Genomic DNA, 22,319 nt, shown 5'->3' with positions numbered 1-22,319 from the left:
TTAGTATTTACTATATGTAGATTAAAAATGTGGCAAAACAGAGAGAGAGAGAGAAAGAGAGATCATGGAGACTGGAAAGATTTTATGGAGAGAAAGCTACCTGATGACATGGAAAAAATAAGAACTTGGGAAAAAGTGTTGATGTCAGTTGCGGTTCCAGTTCCCACTGTTGACTAATAAACTACCCCAAAACTTAGTGGCTTAAAATAACAAGTACTTTTGCTGGGCGTGGTGGCTCACGCTTGTAATCCCCACAATAAAAATATAAAATAGTTCTGGGAGTATAGCTCGGAGGTAGAAGTGTTCCATCCCCAGTACCACCAAAAAACAAAATAAAACAAAAACAAACAACAACAACAACAAAAAAAGTGACTTTGCTCTATGATATCTAGGGCTTGCGCTAGAATGCTTTGAAGGCTGGGAACAAGACTCAATCGCTGAGGGTCAGAATCATCTGAAGGCTTCTTCACTCATGTGTCTGGATCCTGGCATGGGTAACCTCTCCATACATCCGGGCTTCAAGACAGGGTCCCATGCTTAGAGGAAAGCAGCCTCACAAGTCTCACATCATTTCCATCATATTCTAGTCAAAGTAATCACAAGTCTGCCCCAGTTGCAAAGAGGGGACATAGACTTCCACTACTCAATAAGAGAAGTGTCAAGAAATTTTTGGCCATTTAAAAAATTGCCATCCATGAGCCGGGCGCGGTGGCACACTCTTGTAATCCCCGCGCTTGGGAGGCGGAGACAAGGAAGATGGCGCAGGTTCAAAGCCAGCCGCGCTGGCTTAAGAGACCCTGTTTCCAAATAAAAATATAAAATAGGTCTGGGAGTGTAACCCGGAGGTAGAAGGGTTTCCAGGAACCCCAGTAACACACACACAAAAAAAATTGCCATCCTAGCAAATAATGAGTAATGAAGAACTAGCTCATAAAGAATGAGGGCCACTACTTTAGTTTACTTAGTAGAAAAAAATGGAAAGAAATTTGAGAAATGAAAAAGAGTCTAATTCCCACTAGTTCACTTATCTTTAATTAATTCAAAGTACCTAACAGTACTTGGCACCTATAGGAGTTAAAAAATGATTAGTTTTCTTCTATCTACAAATGTTAGATTCCTAGTAATGCTCAATAAATGTTTATTAAGTGAACTTCACAGAGATGATTAACATATCAGGCATTTCAAGCCTTCTACTTTGTCCAGGTTAACTTAACTTACAGAAGTTATTACACGTAAAAGAGAAAAAATGCATATTGAACATTCACAGAATTATCTTTTGAAATGTGAAACACTAGCAACTAAACAAGGGGGTCATATTTAATATCTATTAACCATGGCAGTAATACACACCTCTCTCTAACATTCCTAACAGCACCAGGGAGAGGTAGTTAACTAATTAATTCCACAGTACTTAAGTCTTTCTTTGCAAATACTTGTGACTTATAGAACTACACCTAAACACACCTTGCTACCACCTGTAAGTCAGTTTCTTGAAACAATATTTTTGAAGTGTTTATCAGTTTGCATTTTGCCCGTGTTCATAAACCTCCTTCTTCATGTCTCACTATCTTTACTGAGTCTAAGAAGATTAATATAGGTCGCTACAGAAATTAAGTCAGACAGCAATTCCAGACAACTGATGTGTATGAGAGGGCTAAAACTCAGTACTACACAATCACCCCATAAATACTCAACCCTTCTATCACCAAAGAAAACTGAGGGACGAATCACTTCTATCTTCTGCTGTAGGCCTATCTGCACTCAGACTGTGTTTATGATTCTCTTGCTTTCTGGGATGCCACTATACCAGAAAGGAAGACAAAGAGATGTCGAACATTATTAGCTTATTTATGACTGTATGATTTCTTTATTATTTGCTGTGCTGGGGAAGGAACTCAGGCACACATGCTAGGCCAAGTGTCCCATCAAGCAGGGTCAAGGGACTCCTCCAAACTTAAAGCACTAAAATACTTGATTAAATTTTTGTTTTATAAAAAATGGGTATTCTTTTAAGAGTCTAACTTAAATATAGCTTTAAAACCAACAGTATGCTTCTTAATTCCCTTTTCTAATGTATAGATTCTTAAACATAAATATGCAACAATTAAACTATTAACAAAAAGTTGAAGGAGTGAAGAAAATTTGAAATCATGAGGGAAAATAAAAATGTTTATCTGAAGGAAAGAAATTAAAATGATAAAATCATTCACTGTACAGTCACATAAAGTAATTTTAATTATATGCTTGCTGGACTTCATGTTCAGCGATCAAGTGATTCAGAAAACTCTACTTTTGGGTGGGCGTGGTGGCACACACTTGTAATCCCAGCATTCAGGAGGCTGAGACAGGAGGATTGCGGTTCTCGGACAGCCTTAGCTACTTAGGCCCTCCACAACTTAGTGAGACCCTGTTTCAAAAAAATAGGGGGGGTGTGTGGCGAGATGGTTGAATGCCCCTGGGTTCCATCCTCAGACCCACCAAAAAAGAAAAGAAAAGACTAGTTTTAAAAAAGAAACTAAGCAAAAATAAAAGGAAGATATAAAAACTTACTGATTATTTTTCTTGTTGTTACTATCAAGAACTTTGGTGTTAACCTACTTTTCTGAGGTGACACCAAGACCAGATTCTGCCTTTCCCATAAACTGTCTAGGTTAAGACAAACTTAAGATATTTTAAAAGTTGAGAGAGCCGGGCGTGGTGGCGCACGCTTGTAATCCCCACACTTGGGAGGCGGAGACAGGAGGATCGTGCAGGTTCGAAGCCAGCCTCTCTGGCTTAAGAGACCCTGTTTCCAAATAAAAACATAAAAATAGGTCTGGGGTGTAGCCCAGAGGTAGAAGGGTTTCCAGAAGCCCCAGTACCACCAAAAAAAAAAAAAAAAAAAGTTGGGGGAAAGGTGTTTGAAGTTGTAAGAAGTGTATTAATGATTTCCATAGAGCATAATAGCAAGTAAAGAAATCTAAGGCAGTAAGTAAATGGCTGTACTGTGTGAAAGATAAATTTTAGACAGAAGTTCTGAACAGAAGGTTTTTGTTTGTTTGTTCGTGGTGCTGGAGATTGAACCCAGGGGCATTCTACCTCTGAGCTACACCTCCAGCCCTATTTTTACTCTTTATTTTGAAAGAAGGTCTCACTAAGTTGCAAAGGGCCTCACTAAGTAGCTGAGGCTGTCCTTGAACCCGGATCCTCCTGTCTCAGCCTCTTTAATGCTGGAATTACAATGCACGCAACCACACCCGGCTAGGAACTTGTTTTAAATATAACACCTGAAAAAACTTTTCCAAAGACTAAGGATTCTGCTTACTTTATAATTCAGCCAAATAAAATTATTAGAAAATATGTATGTTTCTATCACTCTGAACCTCATTATGTATAATTACAATGCACCAATAAAAGTATTTAAAAAAAAAAAACCACACATGGGCCCTTGATTGTGCATGAACTAATTCACTACATTCTTATTACCTCACAAGATGTCAGAAATATACCAGGTCTTAGATAAAATTTAAAGATGCAGGTAATAAAGTAATTAATTCTTCCTTTACTAGTTAAATAAACAATGCCCTCTGGAGGCAGAAGTTTATCTAGCATAATTTGAGAACTATTTTTTATTCTGATGTAAAAACATTAAATGAGACCATCCTATCAGCAGTTCTCAAACATAGGTGCACAACAGAACCACCCGAGGAACTTCCTTTTTTTGCGGGTCGGGGGATGGAACCCAGGGACGTTTGACCTCTGAGCTACACCCTCTGCCCTATTTTTTATTCTATATTTTGAAACCAGGTCTAAGTTGCAGAGGACCTCACTAAGTAGCTGAGGCTGTCAGTGAACCACCATCCTCCAGTCTCAGCCTCCCGAATGCTGGGATTACAAGCATGCGCCACCACGCCCGGCTATGAGGAACTTCTCAACATGCATGAACAAGCTCCACCTGCACCTCTTGAACCACAACGTGTGTGCTCTGAACAAAAGCTAAGCAGTAACTGTTAAACACTTTAGTGAACATGTATGGTTTTCTATCATCCATTGCCCATTTTGATACAGCCTCAAAATATGTTTTGGAAAATCATATTCATAGATATGTGGTTTGGGCAAGACTGAAGCTATATTTAGCTCCAAGGATCGATTCTGATGAGTTTGAGTCAATTAGCAATTTCTGTCCTCTTACCCACGGGGAATTCCATAACACCCATTGGAGGGAGTACCCTCTTTTTCTTTAGATGATAAGGCATGAGGATGTGAGTTTTGGAACTGTGACGCAGCAGTCATTTTGCTGCCAGGAGAGCACCTTAAGCTTCTGGGCCACAGTGTGGACTGTGCAAATGAGGCCAAAGTTGCCTGAAGCAGAGTTAAAGGATGGAGGGACTCTGGGTCCTTGACAAGATCTTCTGGAGCAGGCTTCAGTCTCACCTAAAATATGCCTCATCCTTGGACTTTACAGTTATGCTGGCCAATAACCTTCCCATCGTCAGCATCGTCCTCCTCCTCACTATTATTATTTGAGAAGGTGTCTTGCAATGCTCCCCTGGTTGGCCTTGAACTCCTGGTTGGGCTCAAGTGGTCCTCCTGCCTCAGCCTCCCCAGTATCTAGGACTATAGATGTGGGCCATTGTGCCCCATTATTATTTAATAAAGTTTGAGTTGGTTTTCCTGTTTCTGTCAATTTTATGTAAAGAGCCCTGATTAATACAAGAATCCTATTTGGACATTTTATTGAACATTTAAGAAAAAAAAGGCCATACTTAATTTTATTCATTTAGAGCAAGATAAACACTTCAAGGACCTCTTGGAGGCCTTAAAAATTTGAGGTTGGAATTGTCACAACAACAGTGTCTTCTAAAGTTAATTCTCCTGCTCTAATTAAAGAAACAATATGCCGATAAGCCATGATTTTGATCTAGAAGTTTCTAAATGTTAGTTACACTGCACATAGCATTCAACTCATTATCTAATGGCACTACTGACGCTAAAGGCAGAGGAAAAAAACAAGTAAGACAATACCAAAAATACCCTAACATTTAGTTCTCATGGGGAAAGGAACATGATAATGAGATACTCAGGAAGATAAGACAATTTAAGAAAGTACTTTTTTTAAATATATACATAACTTCATTAAGGACTTCATATTTTTCAATATCTGAATAAGCATTAATATTAAATTAGTTACTTCTAAATACATGTACACTTAATTTTTAAAATGTGAGTGATTACAATATAATATCATAAAGTAAGCTGAGTTAACTTATACTATAGCAAAAGTATGAAGATGAGAATATATATATGTGTATATATACATATATACATATATATACACTTACACACACACACACACACACACACACACACACACACATATATTTTTTGGCGGGTCTAGAGATGGAACCCAGGGGCATTCGATCTCTGAGCTACACTTCCCTACCCTAATTTTTATCCTTTATTTTTGAAACCAGGTCTCACTGAGTTGCAGAGGGCCTCACTACATAGCTGAGGCTGTCTGCGAACCGCGATCCTCCGGTCTCAGCCTCCCAAATGCTGGGATTATAAGCGTGCGCCACCACGCCCAGCTAGGATGAGAATATTTTTAACAAAACTTTCAGAAAGGGCTATGAAGGTAAACTTACATGTCTCTGTTACAAATAAGGAATCAGTAAGTGGTTTTCTATTAGTTTAATGAAATATTCACTGCAAGGGGATTTATATTACTAGACTATACCAGTGTCTTATTTGCATGACCCCAAACCAATAAAATAACTTTTCAAACAAACTTGTAAAATCTTGAATTTTAAACTGTGCATGGTGGCACACACCTATAATCCTAGTACTTGGGAGGCTAAGACAAGAGGATCACGTGTTTCAGCAATTTAGACCTTCAGCAGCTTAGCAAGACCTTGTTTTAAAACAAAAAGGCCTGGGGGGTGTAACTCAGAAGTAGAATGTCCTTGGATTCAATCGTCAGTAGTTCTCCCCCTCAAAAACTTGCATTCTGCTTAAACTGATAATCTATTTTTTAAAAACAAAGCATTGGTATAAATTCAAGAAATCCAAGAGGAATAGTGTTTATAGTGTATCTCATATTATTCTACAAACAAAAATCATTTCATCCAGAAAAAAGGAGGACTTCAATGACATGGAATATTTATTTTTCTTCAGATTGAAGCCAATAAGGAATGAAAAGCAAATCTCACACTTGTCTTTGTTTTAAATCACCATACACACACACAGATACTCAAATAAAATTAAATCCTGACCTATGAAACATTAATGTCAGCTATACTGATTCAGCACTGATATTTGTTGTCAAAACATTAACAAAATATAATACATTGTAGAAAATCAATACATTTTCTTCATTTTAATAATATATTTAAAATGCCAACATTTATTTCACATTGTAGGCAATAACTATCTCTATCAATATTTGGGAACATAATGGAATTACACACATAATATAAATTGTCTGGCATTTTTTAAAATTTACAGTAATTGAAAACTTTTGGTCTGCTTTTTACATACCTTAAAAGTAGAAAGTCCATAAAGTCTTGTGGTATGAACAGTTTCTTGAGAAATATTTGTAATGTTAGTTATAAAGTCCTCAAGGTATTTACAAGCTTGTTCTAGGTGTGTTGTGTTTATGATTATTTGTACTAGCTAGAAAACACAAAATATATCTGATAAGATGCAAGTTATATGCAGGCAAAACCACCTGAGTTTTTAAAAAGGATCATTACTTTCAACAACCGTGCCATTTTTGCATAATTATAGCAATACAGAATACAATTGATTATCTGATTCCAAAAGACTTTTGCAAATATTGCTTATAAATACTAACACAGTTAAAAATGTGTAAGTTACACCAAGAATCTAACTGCCAATTACTTAAAAATATTTTTTCAGCCGGGCGTGGTGGCGCACGCTTGTAATCCCCGCGCTTGGGAGGCAGAGACAGGAGGATCGCGCAGGTTCGAAGCCAGCCGCGCGCGCTGGCTTAGGAGACCCTGTTTCCAAATAAAAATGTAAAAATGGGTCTGGGAGTGTAGCCCGGAGGTAGAAGGGCTTCCAGGAACCCTAGTACCACCAAAAAAAAAATATATATATATATATTTTTTTTTCATTGTACTTTCCAAATCTTGCACGTTTCTCAAATAAAAGATAACCAGGATTTTGATTCTCCATCTAAAGTCTGACAACCAGAAATCTAAATATATGTTTTCATATCTTCAACTATCTACTCTTTCCTTTTTTTCTCATAATTTTGAATTTATACCAATGCACTTACTTTTTAATATTTATTTATTTACTTATTTATTTTTTATGGTACTGGAGATAGAACCCAGGGGCATTCTACCTCCAAGCTACACCCCAGCCCTATTTTTTAATTCTTTATTTGAAACCATATCTCATTGAGTTGCAAAGGGCGTTACTAAGTAGCTGAGGCTGTCCGCAAACTCAACCTCCCAAATGCTGGGATTGTAAGCGTGTGCCACCACGACCAGCTTGCACTTAACTTATTAAAAATCTGCTTATACTAATAAATTTAAATACAATGCTAATTTAGGGGTTAATGTTCAGCAATAACTTTGTATATAACAATTTTTCATACAGTAAAAGATTTGGTTATATATGTCTTTTTAACCTACCTCTGTCAAACCTATATGAGGTTTTCTAATAAGGTTCAGTAAACAGCTGCTCAAAGTTCTGGTCAGCAGCAGATTTGTTGATTTCCTAAGCATATCATCTATTTCTGTTGAGCTAAAACAAAGGTTGACATTAGTGAGCTTTCAAAGGATATAGTTAGTTAACATTCTAAATAATGTTTTTTTTTTTTTTTTTTGTAGTACTGGGGATGGAACTTAGTGACATTCTACCTCCGAGCTACACCCCCAGCCCCTGTTTTTTATTCTTTATTTTGAAACAGGGTCTCACTGAGTTGCAAAGTGCCTCACTAAGTAGCTGAGGCTGCCCACAAACCATGATCCTCCTGTCTCAGCCTCCCAAGTATGGGGATTATAAGCATGCACCACCATACCCAGCTCCATTCTAAATAATTTAATACCATTTATTAAAATAATTTTTTCTAAGTCATTTCTATATTTTTAAAATAAAATAACTCATACTCCGTTCAATTTTATAAAAGGGACATTTCCCATAAAGAATGTTCATTGAGCCGGATGTGGTGGTGCATGCTAGTAATCCTAGCATTCAGGAGGCTGAGACCGGAGGATCATGGTTTGCGGACAGCCTCAGCTACGTAGTGAGGCCCTCTGCAACTCAGTGAGACCCGGTTTCAAAATAAAAAGAATAAAAAATAGGGCAGGGGTGTAGCTCGGAGGTTGAATGCCCCTGGGTTCCATCCCCAGACCTGCAAAAAAAAAAAAAAAAGTATGTTCATTTATGGAATAATTTAAATGTATCAAATCAATCACTACAGAAATAATACAAAGAAATAAAACTATTCTTGAATCATGACTCCATTCTAGTCACAAGTGTATATGAAGTGCAACTATACAACTACAACTATATATATGTAAATAATCATATACAACTATAGATAAAACCTATTTTAAAATAAAAATTGATGTGAGCTCTTTCGAGATATAATTGCCATCTTTATTTATTCATTCATTCACACTGGAGACTGAACTCAGGGAGATTCTACCTTTGAGTTACACCACCAGGACTTTTTACTTTTTATTTTGAATCAGCGTCTTATAAATTGTTGAGGGTCTCACTAAGTTACTGAGGCTGGCTTACCTCAGCCTCCCAAGTACTGTGATTGAAGGAATGCTCTACCATACCTGGCTGAAATACGTTTTTAATATAACTAAGCTATTTATTTCCGTTCAAATTTTTAAAAAGACATTTAAAGACATAAATTTAAAGACATAAATTACCTCAAGCAAATTGTAACGTGGTAGGGAGATAAAAATCTCTGAGGCTTCTTCACATCCTAAGGGTTGTTAAGCTAGCACTAAAACATGTACTCGTTTCTCCTAAGCACTAGGCCTTCAAACTCAGAGGAACCCCGATTTCATGGTTACAGCTCATTGTCAATACAGTTACATTATCCTTAAGTTCTCAATCTCAGCACTGCTGGCATTTTAAAGTAGATATTTCGTTGTTGTGGGGCCTGTTCTCTACATCGTGAGATGTTCAACAGAATCGCTGGTCTCTACCTCCTAGCTCCAGGTAGGACCCCTCCTCCTAGTTGTGACAATCACAAATGCCTTTAGACGTTACCAAATGTAGTGGGGTGGGCGGCCACAGGGAAGCCGAAATCTAGTACCATAGCATCCCATTGTCTCCTAGGCCCTATCAGCCTGCCATGAACCAGAAACTACAGTAGTGCTTTATGCATGTGTACTACCTCAGTGCATCCAACAAATTCTTTCCCTTACTTTACAGATGAGAACTATAGTCAAAAATAAAATGACTTATCCAAGGTCTTCACTTAGTAACCGGCATGAGGTCTCAAAATAAGGCCTGCAAGAATCTAAAAGCATATATATATATATATATATATATATATATATATGCTTTAAATATATATAAATATATAAATATATTATACATATTATATAATATATTATAACATATATATATATATATATATATATATTTTTTTTTTTTTTTGGCAGTACCGGGGATGGAACCCAGGGGAACCGTATTTCCGAGCTACACCCCTAGTCCTAATTTTTAGTCTTTTTTAAATTTTTGAAATAGGGTCTCACTGAGTTACAAAGGGTCTCACTAAGTAGCTGAGGCTATCCATGAACCACAATCCTCTGGTCTCAGCCTCCCAAATGCTGGGATTACAAGCATGCACCACCATGCCCAGCCAAGCTTATGTTCTTAACTACTACATTATACTGCATCTGTTTTAGAGCAAAAGAGAATGTTAAAGAAAAACAGGATAGAATAGGACAAGATAATGGTGGCTCTGAACCACTTGTGGCCCAATATATACTTGAGAAATCATTGTAGTAGGAGTCATGTCATTCAGTTAATATTCATTTGTATTCATTGTTTTTCAGTGGCATGATGACCATGATGACCATGATGATCATGATGACCATGATGATCATGATGACCATGATGACCATGATGATTTGTAGTACTGGGTATTGAACACAGGGGCATTCTACCTCCAAGCTACACCCCAGCCCTATTATTTTTCTTTATTTTGAAACAGGGTCTCACAGTGTTGGAAGGGCTTCACTAAGTAGCTGAGGGGGACTGCGAACCTGCAATCCTCCTGTCTCACCTTCCCAAGTACTAGGATTACAAGTGTGCACCACCAGGCCTGGCTTCAAAGGCTAGAGTATATTGTCTATATCACGTCATACACTACATTACTTCTAGCATTTAAAGCTAATATCTTCAGGAACTCTGGAGTTTGATCAAGCTTAGGCGTTAGGTAAACTGATATTATGAAATAGTGCTGATTCTGTTAAGTATGGTTGAATAATGAAATATCCTCATAGTTTTTAAAATCACATAGGAATAAAAGGTCAATATTTCTATAATCGGTTATCAAATACCTTAGCAAAAAAACTGATAAAGAATATAAGACAAGAGCTGGGGTGTGGCTCAGTGTAGAGCATGTACAAAGCCATAGATTCAACCCTCAGTTCCCTGCTTGCATACATATGCACATGTACACACACACACACACACACACACACACACACACACACACAGAGCTGTTAAATCTAGATGTTGAGAAGTTTCCTATCAAACTATATTTACACTTATTGTGAAGATTTACATAATAAAAAGCTTATAAATGCAATTTTAGATTCATAGTACCCTAACTCTAAACATGACTAAAATATTTAAGCCTTTTTGATGAGTGAATGTATTAAAGAATAACTATAAGAGAATAAAGTATTAATTATTCATAAAAACAGTTATAATAAAGATGATTTTATATTGCTACACTTACCTCCGGTGTAGTGACTCTGAGAATTTAAGGCTGGCATAAATAAATTCTTTAACTTGAATGTAAATCTGAGGCACTGAATGAGACATGGGGAATTTCTTTGGGAAGGATTGCTGTAGAAAAAAAAAGTTGATACTGTTTTTGAAATTAAAAAAACATACTAAACATTTAAAATTTAAGAATATAAACTGATTTCACATTTGAATTAAGTCAATAACTGCATCAAAAATTATTTTTCTTTTTTACTTTTGATATTTAAAAAAATCCAAAATGTTTCTGAAGAAAGTGAAGTGTAACAGCTTAACACTATGCTTGAATCATTTATTAGACGTCTAACAAGCAGAGACAACACATCAATATCTATTTGTGCTCTAATGAGAAGCACTTTGTGGGAGATCCCTTGTTGTTTGCTTATGTGTTATCCATAACGCAAGAATCATGGTTTCATTAAAGTTATAGGTCAGCTTTCTGGCTTAGAGTTAGTGACTCTCTAAACTTCTCTCATTTAGTTTCTGTGAATTAATGCCAATTCAGGAAACTGTCCAGTTTATTCCATAACTCCTAGAACAGGTCTAACAGGAGCTTTCTGATCACTGTGTCATCAAACATCAGTATGAAGCAATGGTTTACAGTGTGCTTTATGGGTAAACTGCTTTATCAGCCAAAACCCACGCCAAAGGGTGAAATTCCTTTGAATTTTAACCAAAAGCTCCTCATTTATACTTTGTGAAGTCTAATCTACACATCTAACACATCTATCTTCACACTCTTTTCAACCTCATTACACTAATGAAAGGACCCTCACCATGGTCACCAATGGCCTCCTCCTTGTTAAATCCAGCAGAGCTTTCCAACTTTTCATGTTACCTGACTTCTCTGAAGACTGACACAGCTGGCCTCTCTTCCTTAAATGATCCTATTTCCTTGGCATACTGCCCCACACTGGCTTTCCTTTTGTTTCTCCACTTCTGCTCTATTTCTCTTTCTGTAGCCATACCTTAATTATTGCTATACTTAGGATTTTACCCTAAACTTTCTCTTCTTCTTGTATATACAATCTTCTTGGATGATTTCATAGACTCTCATGACTTCAATCACAATGCAAATGCCAGTATCTTCCAAGTCTCTACTATGGATGAAACCCTTCTCCTGAGTCCTAAATCCCTTTATCTAACTACCCATTGGAAGCTACCCTCCATTTAGCCATAGTTTTCCAGATATAATAGGTTCAAAAGTGAAATTACCACTTTTTCTTTTAAACCTGTTCCTCTCGAGTTCTCCATCACAATGAATGCTGCTATTATCCAAAACAGAAACTTGGTTCTTACTCTTATCTTCCTTATCCCTCATATGCAAACAACCAGAAACTCCTATTGTTCCAACCGTCTAAATAGCTCTTAAGTTAGGCAATATAGTCCCTATTCAGGTCACCAACCTCTCTTAACAGGATAACCGAAAAAAAAAAATCTCCTAGCTAGTCTCCCTGCCACCAGTCTTCCTCTTCTCCAATCCATACTCCACACACCTGGCAGAGTGACAGCCCTAAAGCACAAGTCTGGTTATGTTCTTCCTGCTTAAACCCTGTGGTGGCTCAGGATAAAGAATAAACTCTCCAGCATTACTTATAAGGGCCACTATCATCTGTTCCTTTTACTTCTCCAACTGTATCTCCTGATCTTCATCTCCTGGACTTCACCCACCTTGTACTTCACTACAGGATCACAACACTTCTGTATGAAGAAATATTCATGAGTGAATATGAGTCCCAAGTCAGGAGCTTAACCCTAAGGGATAAATGTATATATTGGAAGACCCTTACAAGCAAAGTTTAAGCTTCCTTTAAATTATAAACCCATTTAGAATTGCTTAGTTTATAACTGAAAGGGGCATTAAAGATTACTTAGTTCAACCTCATTTGACAGATGAGGTACAAATACCCAAATAATGCAAGTCCCTCAGCCATAGTAAGCCATAGGCAGAACTAGCAGGTTGACATAGTCTGTCTAAGCGCTCTTGATACAGGTGCCGTCGTCTGAACAAGCTCCTTACCAATGACTACAAACAAAACAAAACCAAGCCACGAGATGGAGAATATTCTAGTAATATTTCTTGACAAGGATGAGTTTGAGGTTTCAAAAATAGTGTTAGAATAATTATCCTCGTCTTTTGGTAGTGTTGGTTATAATCTAAAAGCTATGCATTTAATAACTTGGTTCTATTTAGTGATTATATATCATATGCTTATACATAAAAATATAACAAAATTTAGTCGAGTGATAAATTCAAAATTTAGTCACTTGTGTACATCCCAGAATATCCTCTATGTGGTTCACTTTTCTTCTCTGCCCTGTCTTTTGTTCAGATATCTTGACTCCAAAATATATATATATTCCTACTTTCAGACGAAACCTTCAACTACCTATTGCCTTCATATATCTCTTATATAATCAAGAAAACTTTATATAAAAGTATACTTCTTTTTAAAAGCCACAAAATAAGATTTTTCAGTGATAGATATTTCAGAGAAATTCTCCACTCTTGCTGTGTCATATATGCTTTTTACTACAATCCACTCAACATTTAGTATATGTAATTTGTTATCTACTAGACATCAGCAACACTTGCCTAGGAATCCACCTAACATTTGAGACAACTGCTTCCAGTAGTCCCCAGGAAAGTCCCTTCTTCACTTCATGGAAAAGTAGTACTATTAATAAAAAGGTAACCATTACAAGTTAACAAAGTATAACTGACTTCCTGAAATAACAACAAAAATTGCCCCCAAAGTAATTTTACTTACAATGTCAGGTTAACTCTATGTAATAATAAAGATCACAAATTTATTTTTTAAATCCTAAATTAAAAATTGGTCTGCAAGCCAGGCGTGGTGGTGCACGTTTGTAACCCCAGTACTTGGTAAGGCTCAGACAGGAGAAGATCCTTGGAGAGGAGCACAGGTTCGCAGCCAGCCTGAACTGCTTAGTGAGGCCCTCCACAACTTGTGCGACCTTGTTTCCAAATAAAGACTAAAAAATAGGGCTGGGGTGTAGCTTGGAGGTAGAATGGCCCTGGGTTCCATCCCCAGTACTGCAAAAAACACACAAACAAAAAACAGAACTAGCTTGTACCTTCTCAAGGTCTGGATCTTGAAAGGGAAACTTGCTGATAACTAGTTTATACTCTTCTTCACTGGTAATAGGAATTGGACTATAATTATCTTCTTCAAAAATGTCCCTGTTAAGAAAGGAGAATTAAAAATTTATTATTACAAAACATATCATTAGAGTATTATATGACAATATCTTAAAAAAAACTCCCACAAAAACATTTTTTGTCAGTTGAAAGGTCCAAATAGGAAAACACTGCATAATCATTCCGAATTCTATAATTCACTATCAAATGTTTTATCTCTCAAAATTCATATGTAATCTCTTCTCTCCAATAGTTTTATATCCTCTCAGTACTTTAGTTTTAGTTTTCTACTCTAGAATAAGTCTTAAGATAATATAGTCTAGCTGGGCATGGTGGCCCACACTTGTAATCCCAGTACTTGGGAAGGCTGAGACAGGAGGATCACAGGTTTGAGGCCAGCCTCAGCTACTTAGCGAGGCCCTCTGCAACTTAGAGAGACCCTGTTTCAAAATAAAGAATAAAAAATAGGGCTGGGGATATAGCTCGGAGGTAGAATGCGCCTTGGTTCCATCCCCAGTACTGCAAAAGAAGAAAGAAGGAAGGAAGGAAGGAAGGAAGGAAGGAAAGAAAGAAAGAAAGAAAGAAAGAAAGAAAGAAAGAAAGAAAGAAAGGAAAGAAGGAAGGATGGATAATATAGTCTAACCAATGTAGGTTAATGCAGCTTTTGTCCAATCATCAACTTACTTTCAATCTATAATTAATTTTGATTAATATTCATTAACACCTATTACATGCTAAGCTCTGAACTTGATGAGAACCCCCTATCTCATGATGATAAAAGTAAGATTCCTGTTCTCCAGCCAAACAGGAAAGATATGCAAACAAATTATCACGTTTATAATCCTGTGTTATACAAACAATAAGAGAGGTTCAAGAACAGGACAAGGGAGGTGGTAACATCAGATTAGGTGGAAGAATGTCTCATATCTCACGGAAAGATAGAGAATCTATGGATTCTGTCTTGAAAGATGTAAACAAACTCTTCTGATGAGATCGGGGGGAAAGCATTTTGGACAGGTGTGTGCAAAGGCAGAAGTGAAAGGCACAGCCGGGCGTGGTGGCGCACGCTTGTAATCCCCGCGCTTGGAGGTGGAAACAGGAGGATCGCGCAGTTTCGAAGCCAGCCACACTGGCTTAAGAGACCCTGTTTCCAAATAAAAAAAATATAAAAAAATAGGTCTGGGAGTGTAGCCCGGACATAGAAGGGCTTCCAGGAACCCCACTACCACCAAAAAAAATAAAAAAGAAGTGAAAGGCATAAGTATCAGGGTGTCCAACCACAGGTGCCCAGTATTGCTGGAGTGTAAATTTTATGAGGTATAGGGTGAAAGATAAGGCTTGGCAAGTGGATAAACTGAGGCACTCGGGTTTCAGGAAGGGGAATGTCACAGGAAAATTCTTGCTCTGCAGAGAACAAATTAGAAAAAGGCCACTAATGAATACAGAAAGACCAGTTAGAAAGACTGAAGAACAACTGAAAAGAAAGAAAATGACAGCCAGGTGTGGGTGTACGTACCTGGAATCAGTATTTGAGAGGCTGAGACAGGAGGACTGCAAGTCTGAGGCCAGCCTCAGCAAGTGGGTTGATACCTCGTTTAAAAATAAATATCAGGCCGGGCGTGGTGGCGCACGCTTGTAATCCCCGCGCTTGGGAGGCGGAGACAGGAGGATCGCGCAGGTTCGAAGCCAGCCTGGCTGCCTTAAGAGACCCTGTTTCCAAATAAAAATATAAAAATAGGTCTGGAAGTGTAGCCTGGACGTAGAAGGGCTTCCAGGAACCCCAGTACCACCAAAATAATAATTAATAACAATAACAATAATAATAACAATAATAATAATAAAATAAAAATAAATATCAAAAAGGGCTGAAGTGCAGCTCAGTGCAGAATGTCCCTTAGGTTCAAGCCAGGAAGGAAGAAAAGGAAAAAAAGGAAGAAAGGAAGGTAGGAAGAATTAACACTGTAGTAGAGGAGGCAGAAAATAAGTAGCAAAAACTAGACCTTTAAAGAAGCAGAATATATAGAACCTGAAAGTGGACAAGACTGTCAGGGAAAGGGCACTCGGGACGGTCTGTGGTTTCTAGGCGGGGCACAGGGACAAGTGATGCATCCCTGACTCCTCAGACACAGCACTGAAGCGAAGAACACAAGAGAAAGCTACGGCTTAGGTCATGGTGACATCCAACTGATAACGTTTATTCTTAAGTCTTGACAAGAGGACAGAAATAAAGATACAAACTTATAAATCATGGCACACAAAGTCATTAAGATAAGGCTCTGTTCACTTAAATTTTGTGAGAAGCTTCCATTTATTCTATTTCATTCTAAATAGTGTTTTAAAATAAAGTAAAAGGTTAAAGGCAAGTTACAAAATCAAAGCTCTAGAACCAAATTCTTTTTTTTTTTTTTTGTAGTACTGGGGTTCCTGGAAGCCCTTCAACCTCCAGGCTACACCCCCAGACCTATTTTATATTTCTATTTGGAAACAGGGTCTCCTAAGCCAGCGCGCGCGGCTGGCTTCGAACCTGCGCGATCCTCCTGTCTCTGCCTCCCAAGCGCGGGGATTACAAGCGTGCGCCACCACGCCTGGCTTAGAACCAAATTCTTTAAGCATATAATGAGTTCCCACTCTGTGCAAACACTCCATGAAGGCCAAGCAACCGAGAGCCTAAAAACAGCTCCGCAACACAGGTGATGATTTTTTAAAATACAGTCCCAAAAGTACAAGGAGCAAAAGCAAAAGTAGACAAATAGGACTAAGCTAAAAAGTTTCTAAACAGCATAGACAATAATTAACGGAGTGAACAGACAACTTACAGAGAAAATGCTGTTAAAAATACTTGTTAAGCCGGGCGTGGTGGCGCACGCTTGTAATCCCCGCGTTGGGAGGCAGAGACAGGAGGATCGCGCAGGTTCGAGTTCAAAGCTAGACGTGCGCGCTGGCTTAGGAGACCCTGTTTCCAAATAAAAAAATGTAAAAATAGGTCTGGGAGTGTAGCCCGGAGGTAGAAGGGCTTCCAGGAACCCCAGTACCACCACCACCAAAAAAAAATACTTGTTAAAATTAACATCTGATTAATAAACAGATGTTAATATCAAGAAGAATATACAAGAAACTCAATAGCAAGAAAATATATCACCAGATTAGAAACGGGCAAAGGATGGGAAGAGATATTTCTCAAAGAAGACATAAATGGCAAACAGGTATATAAGAAAATCAATCACCAAGGAAATGCAAATTAAAAGTACAATGGGACATCACTTTATACCTACTCAGTGGCTATCATCTAAATATAACAACTGTTGGCGAGGACGGGTGGGAAAGGAAATCCTTACACAATGCTGTGCAAGTGCAAAGTGGCCTAGTCATTACAGAAGAGTATGGAGGCTCCTCAAGCTGAAAAGAGTGTGACCATAGATCAGCAATTCTACTACTGGGTATATATCCAAAGGAAATGAAATCCGTATATGGAAGACACAGCTCTATGTCCAAGCTCAAATAGCTAAGACATAGAAGTAACTTCAGTTTCCATCAGTAGACAAATAAAGAAAATATAGTCTATATACACAATGAAATACCACTCAGCTTTCAAAGTGAAGAAAATTTTGTCAACTGCAACAACAGGGATGAACCTTGAGGATGCCGTGCTATGTGAAGAAAGACAAATACTGCACCGTCTCATTACAAGTGCTTTCTAAAAGTCAAACTCGTACAAGTGGAGAGTAGAATGGAGGTTACCAAAGGACAGGCAAAGGGTGAGGGGAGATGCTGGTCAAAGAACATGAAGTTTCAGTTAAGACAGGAGGAATAAATTTCTGCAATCTATTGCACAGCCAGGCAACTATAGTTAGTAATGTAGTGTAGTTTTCAAAATTGCTAAAAGTAGCCGGGCGTGGTGGCGCACGTTTATAATCCCCGCGCTTGGGAGGCAGAGACAGGATGATCGTGCAGGTTCGAAGCCAGCCGCGCGCACTGGCTTAGGAGACCCTGTTTCCAAATAAAAATGTAAAAATAGGTCTGGGAGTGTAGCCCGGAGGTAGAAGGGCTTCCAGGAACCCCAGTACCACCAAAAAAAAAAATTGCTAAAAGTAGATTTTTTACGCACTTGCACTACAAAAAAAATAAGTGAAGCAATAGGCATGTTATTAGTTTGATTCAATCAACTGTAATGTGTAGATATATAAGACATCACATTGTGCTGTGCTGGGCATGGTGGCGCATGCTTGTAATCCCAGCATTTGGGAGGTGGAGACTGGAGGATCAGGGTTCACTGATACCCTCAGGTACTTAGCGAAGCACTTTGCAACTCAGTGAGACCCTGTTTCAAAAATCAAAGGACTAAAAAATAGGGCTGGGGGTGTAGCTCGGAAGCAAAATGCCCCTGTGTTCTATCCTCAGTACTGCAAAAAAAAAAAAAATTACATTGTACTCCATAAATATAAACAATTATTGTCAATTAAAAATGATGAATAAAGCCGGGTGTGGTGGTGCATGCTTGTAATCCCTGAGCTTGGGAGGCTGAGACAGGAGAATCGCGCAGGTTCGAAGCCAGCCTCAGCTGGCTTAAGAAACCCTGTTTCCAAATAAAAAATATAAAATAGGTCTGGGAGTATAGCCCAGAGGTAGAAGGCCCCTGGGTTCCATCCCCAGTATCACCAGTATCATATATATATATATATATATATATATATATATATATATATATATATATATATGAATAAAGCATGTGTATACAAAAATATACAAAAATAAATGAAATCTTGGTGCTCATGATATCATCAAAAGAACTACAGATAGATAAAGTACAGCAGTTATAAATTCTCCAACAGAAGAGTCAAGTTTTAATTTTTCTGTACTGATGAAAACTTTTACTTTTCTCCCATTTAATAATTAGGTTGTCAATTCTCTACTTGTAAAGTATTTGAAGATACAGGTCAGGGATAAACTAAAGCAAACTTAACTTAAACTACTTCTTAATAATTGGGGCAAAAAATATTATCTGGAATGGTGTTGACAACAGAAGTTAAAATACACCTAGGAACCATGTATTACACCTAGGAACCATGTATTACACTCGATGTACTATCATTTGTCCTCCTCCACTATTACAGAGGATGATGAAGTTAATCCTATCTCTATCTGAATGGACTCTTTAGCTTCCCAGAGGAAAACGGTTCAGTTTCCTTCATTTGGGGCAGTCACATCACTGCCGGCTCAGTACAACCTAGCAACAATTATAAAGAATTAAAATTATAAAGAATTAAAATTCCATCTGAAAAGGGCAAGTTAATAACGTCAACTCTGTAAAACTTTGTACATATACAGAGGTCATGTTATATCATGTCACATATCCCAGCACGTGCTATAGATTACTCTTTTTACCAGTAAGCACCAGCTCTAAGTTTAAAGTACTGGATATAAAAGTTTGCAATAGTAACATGTGCCTCATCAGTGTTTTCATTTATCCATTAGGGACAGCATCCTAGAGAATGTTAACACAATAAGCTCAAATAAGGATGTATTCAGTTGATTTTTATACACGTGTACCACCTTGTAAGCAAAAGATTTCTAGTGTAGAATTCAGAAGATTAGCCTCCATAGTTTTGAAAACTGCTATCCTGGTATTAAATCTTTAACATATTTAGCATTTTTATTTAACATATGTTATCATCTAACATAACTTAATTTTGATATCAAATTTTACTGATATATTACTTCTATCATATATTTTGGATAACTAAATATCTACTGGCTCCCTTTTTTGAAAGAGACAGCAAGAGGGAAGGAGTAAAAGAGGAAGGAGTAGTGAGAGAGAAAAAAAGAAAGGTAGGAAGAAAGGGATGAGGGAGGAAAGCTTTCAGTGATATACATTGGGGTGCAGATTTCTCTTTTTATGGAAACCCAAAGTCTCAAAGATATTTTAGCCCATGCCCCTTAGGCAAGTGGTTATAGCAAAAGTAATTATCCTACTTAGAGTCTATAATTTTAATCTACTTGGTGCTTTCCTCAAACCAAACTTAAAAGCTATAAATTTCTAGCCGGGCATGGTGGCACATGCTTGTAATTCCCATGCTTGGGAGGCTGAGACAGGAGGATTGCACAGGTTCGAAGCCAGCCTCAGCTACTTAGTGAGGCTCTCAGCAACTTAGTGAGACCCTGTTTCCAAATAAAATATAAAAATAGGTCTGGGATTATAGTCTGGAGGTAGAAAGCCCCTGGGTTCCAACCCCAGCACCACCAAGAAAAAAAAAAGAGTATAAATTTCTGCCTCTAATGTGAAATATTTTTAAATATTGATATTCTTGTAAGTATTTAATCCTTTACCAAAGAATACATATATTAGAACTCAAAATAAGTATCACTAAAAAATTGGTTTTAAATGATATAGTCACTATAGTAAAAAAAAAAAAAGAATGATATATTATCATATTATCCAACATTTCATTCCTGGGTATAAACCTCACCCCCAATTTAAAGGCAAGGACTCAAACAGATACATGCACACTCCTATTAATGACAGATTATTCACAACAACTAAAAATTAGGAACAACCTAAATGTCCATCAACAAATGAATGGAAAAACTATGTGATATACAGATACTATGGAATAATATTCAGCCTTAAAAAGAGAAATGATATTCTAACAAAAGCTATGACATAAATGAACCTTGATGACATTATGCTAAGTGAAATGATACAGACATGAAAGGACAAATACTGTATGATTTGACTTATATTAGGTACCTAGTCAAATTTTAGAGAGAAAATAGGATGGTGGTTGCTAGGGGCTGGAGGGAGGAGGGAGGAGGAAATGGGGAGAGTCTGTTCAATGAGTACTGAGTTTCTGCTTGGGAAGACAGAAGAGTCCTGGAGACAGGTGGTGGCGATGGTTGCAACAACATGAATGTACTTAACATCACTGAACTGTACATTTAAAAGGGCTAAAATGGGACATTTTATGTATTTTACAAAAAAGTGGGTTTTTTGCTGTATGAAAAATCAATTAGTTCAGAACTTGACAAATTTATTCATTACATTAAGGCATCATGGTTTAGACTAACCTGAAAACTCCAGCCCATTTCTTAAGCAGTGTTTCATTGTATTGATCTCTTATTTCAAATAAAAGGTCAAAAAGTCGGTTCACTGGAAAACCATAACCCTAAAATACCAAAAGAAACAAAGAAACAATTCAGATCAACAAGTGTAAAAATATTCATAAAACAGCAAGATAATAGAGAATTATTCGGAATGGATCACTAGATCACACTATAGTCGTTCTCAAAACATAGAAAAAACATACCCTTTTGACCTTCTACTGGATAGCATTAAGAAAGTGCTCTAGAAAGAGTTTATGCAGGAAGAATAATTCAGCAAGAATTACAGAGTTAGCCTCAAGAAGTATTAAGGGTCTGGAAGAAGGGTTCAAGATTACTGATTTAAGCTGAGCATGGTGGTGAATGCCTATAATCCCAGTGCCTGGGAAGCTGAAGCAGGAGGAACCCAAGTTTGAAGCCAACTCCGGCAACTTAGTGAGACTCTCAGAAACTTAGCAAGACCCTATTTCCAAATAAAAAATAAAATAGAGCTGGGGGTGTGGCTTAGAGGTAGAATGGCCCTGGGTTCAGTCCCCAGCACCTCCCCAAATGAACAGTCAAGTTTACCTACCTATGTACCTAATAGGATACAAAGAAGAAAACGGATCAAATTTTATCTGAAACGTGTTGACTTCCTTTTGTACTTTCAATTTAAGATTGGCTTTGTCCTAGAAGAAATCTGATCTCTGCATCAAATACACACTCCCTAAATTTTATTCCTTTCCAACTCCAAGCTAATTGAAATCGTCAACCCCCATGAGGGCCAGGCATTTTCTTGCACCTTGCAGAGCTGACCCTCTTCCTCTCCAAGGCTTCCCTCTTCATCTCTGTTCTTGATGCTACCTCCTCCTTCTCCTTCTCCGTGGATTATCACTCATTCTGGTATGGTCTTCAGTCTCCACTAGTTCCTTTCCTTTTTTAGTTTATTCGGCTAAATAAACACACTAAATTGCCTCCTACCTTTAAACTGAGACCAGCAAAAGAGACCAACGAGAGCCCCCACCCACGCCTTCCGTGGCTGCCAGCTGTCTCCCTCTGCTATTCCTTTCACACCTACCACATTCTAATTGCCAGTCTTATTATTTTTTTA

The 22,319-nt window shown here is 37.6% G+C and overlaps 1 protein-coding gene across 2 annotated transcripts in view; it reads right to left on the bottom strand.

Moving 5' to 3' along the window:
- Positions 1 to 22,319, bottom strand: part of EXOC6 (exocyst complex component 6) — a gene marked incomplete at both ends in the record, with an annotated part of 189,414 nt that overhangs the window by 75,864 nt on the left and 91,231 nt on the right. For both annotated transcript variants that reach the window (XM_080693998.1, XM_080693999.1), the window contains 5 exons: positions 6,517 to 6,651; positions 7,641 to 7,752; positions 10,946 to 11,055; positions 14,071 to 14,176; positions 21,197 to 21,294. In XM_080693998.1, the coding sequence (XP_080550124.1) occupies positions 6,517 to 6,651; positions 7,641 to 7,752; positions 10,946 to 11,055; positions 14,071 to 14,176; positions 21,197 to 21,294 (561 nt within the window). The remainder of the gene's footprint in view (positions 1 to 6,516; positions 6,652 to 7,640; positions 7,753 to 10,945; positions 11,056 to 14,070; positions 14,177 to 21,196; positions 21,295 to 22,319) is intronic.

The sequence above is a fragment of the Muscardinus avellanarius genome (genome assembly GCF_963383645.1).
Source record: "Muscardinus avellanarius genome assembly, chromosome: 4".
Lineage (NCBI taxonomy): Eukaryota > Metazoa > Chordata > Mammalia > Rodentia > Gliridae > Muscardinus > Muscardinus avellanarius.
This window is presented reverse-complemented; position numbering and strand designations above follow the sequence as displayed.